This window comes from Monodon monoceros, unplaced genomic scaffold, assembly GCF_005190385.1.
Source record: "Monodon monoceros isolate NGI ecotype Baffin Bay Population unplaced genomic scaffold, NGI_Narwhal_1 Super_Scaffold_11, whole genome shotgun sequence".
NCBI lineage: Eukaryota > Metazoa > Chordata > Mammalia > Artiodactyla > Monodontidae > Monodon > Monodon monoceros.
The window spans coordinates 12,232,118-12,233,317 of NW_021703767.1; the positions used below are offsets into that span (position 1 = coordinate 12,232,118).

At 50.0% G+C, this 1,200-nt stretch overlaps 1 protein-coding gene across 1 annotated transcript; it reads left to right on the top strand.

Annotated features, from left to right (window-relative positions):
- The first annotated feature begins 260 nt into the window (after nt 1-260).
- On the top strand, nt 261-920 carry CUNH21orf62 (chromosome unknown C21orf62 homolog). The gene has a single exon (XM_029215484.1). The coding sequence runs from the start codon at nt 261-263 to the stop codon at nt 918-920; it is 660 nt and encodes a 219-aa protein (XP_029071317.1).
- The last annotated feature ends 280 nt before the right edge of the window (nt 921-1,200 follow it).

Genomic DNA, 1,200 nt, shown 5'->3' on the forward strand with positions numbered 1-1,200 from the left:
AGAGTTCATGGAATTGGCTGAGGCCTCCCAGGAGGTTCTGAGAAAAGAGCATTGCCTGCACTTGGGCTCCTAGCATTGTCTGCCTTTGCTAGAAACTGCAAGAGAGAAAGTTTAAGACGGGTTATTTAGGGGGCTCCTTTTCCGGAAGCTGCACGTTTCTAATGAGAGGCTGTGATCACAGAGCTGCACATTTTCTTTCAGGTGAGTTCCAATGAATCGGCTCATGAAGGGGAAGCTCGCTGGCCCACCCTGAGACAAGAATGGCACCGCCCTCTGGGTGCAGCCTCCTTGTGATCGGTGCACTGGGCGTCTTTGCACTTGACTGCTTCGTGAGAGCTCAGAAGAACAGCACGCTAATTTTCACGAAGGAAAACACCATTCGGAAGTGCAGCTGCTCTGCAGACATCCGGGACTGTGACTACAGTTTGGCCAACCTGATGTGCAGCTGTAAAACCGTCCTGCCTTTTGCAGTCGAGCAAACCAGCTACAATGACCATCTGACCATCTGGTTCACAGACACATCTGCACTGGGACCCCTGTTGAACTTCACGCTGGTCCGGGACCTGAAGCTTTCTCTGTGCAGTGCCAACATTCTCCCCACTGAGTACCTGGCTATTTGTGGTCTGAAGAGGCTTCGTATCAGCACCGAGGCCAAGCATCCCTCCCCAGAGCAGAGTTTACTCATCCACGATGGTGGGGAGAGAGAACCCAGAGAGAAGCCCATGCTGTTACACCAAGGCTGGCAAACCTGTATGTCCGTCTCCTTCTTAGATATGGCACTTTTCAACAGGGAGTCATCCTTAAAATCATACAGTATTGCAAACTCTGCCAGCATGGCCAGCAACTTCCCCTACTTTTCCTACTTTAAAACCTTCCCAGTTCTAAGCAACAAAAGCTATGTTGTCACATTCATTTACTAACATTGTAGCTGTGTCCAACCTTTGGGACCTTTGGCACATTATGGATCATTTCAACAAGGAATCTGTGAACAAGGTCACGGGTATTCCTATCCTCAACTTCACTTCACCCCCAGCCCCCATTCTGCCGGCCCTCTCTGCTCTGCCCATGCCCATCCATGGTAAAACAAAATAAAAAAACCAAAAAACCTACTTGATTCAGTCCAGAAACGAGCCTTGAGGGCCAGCTAGAGGCTAGGTCCTTGCTCCTGGGGGCAGGTGGAGAAATGTCAGATCAGAAATG

Coding starts and splice junctions, on each gene's coding strand:
- CUNH21orf62 (XM_029215484.1), top strand. CDS start 261: ATGGCACCGCCCTCTGGGTGCAGCCTCCTTGTGATCGGTGCACTGGGC.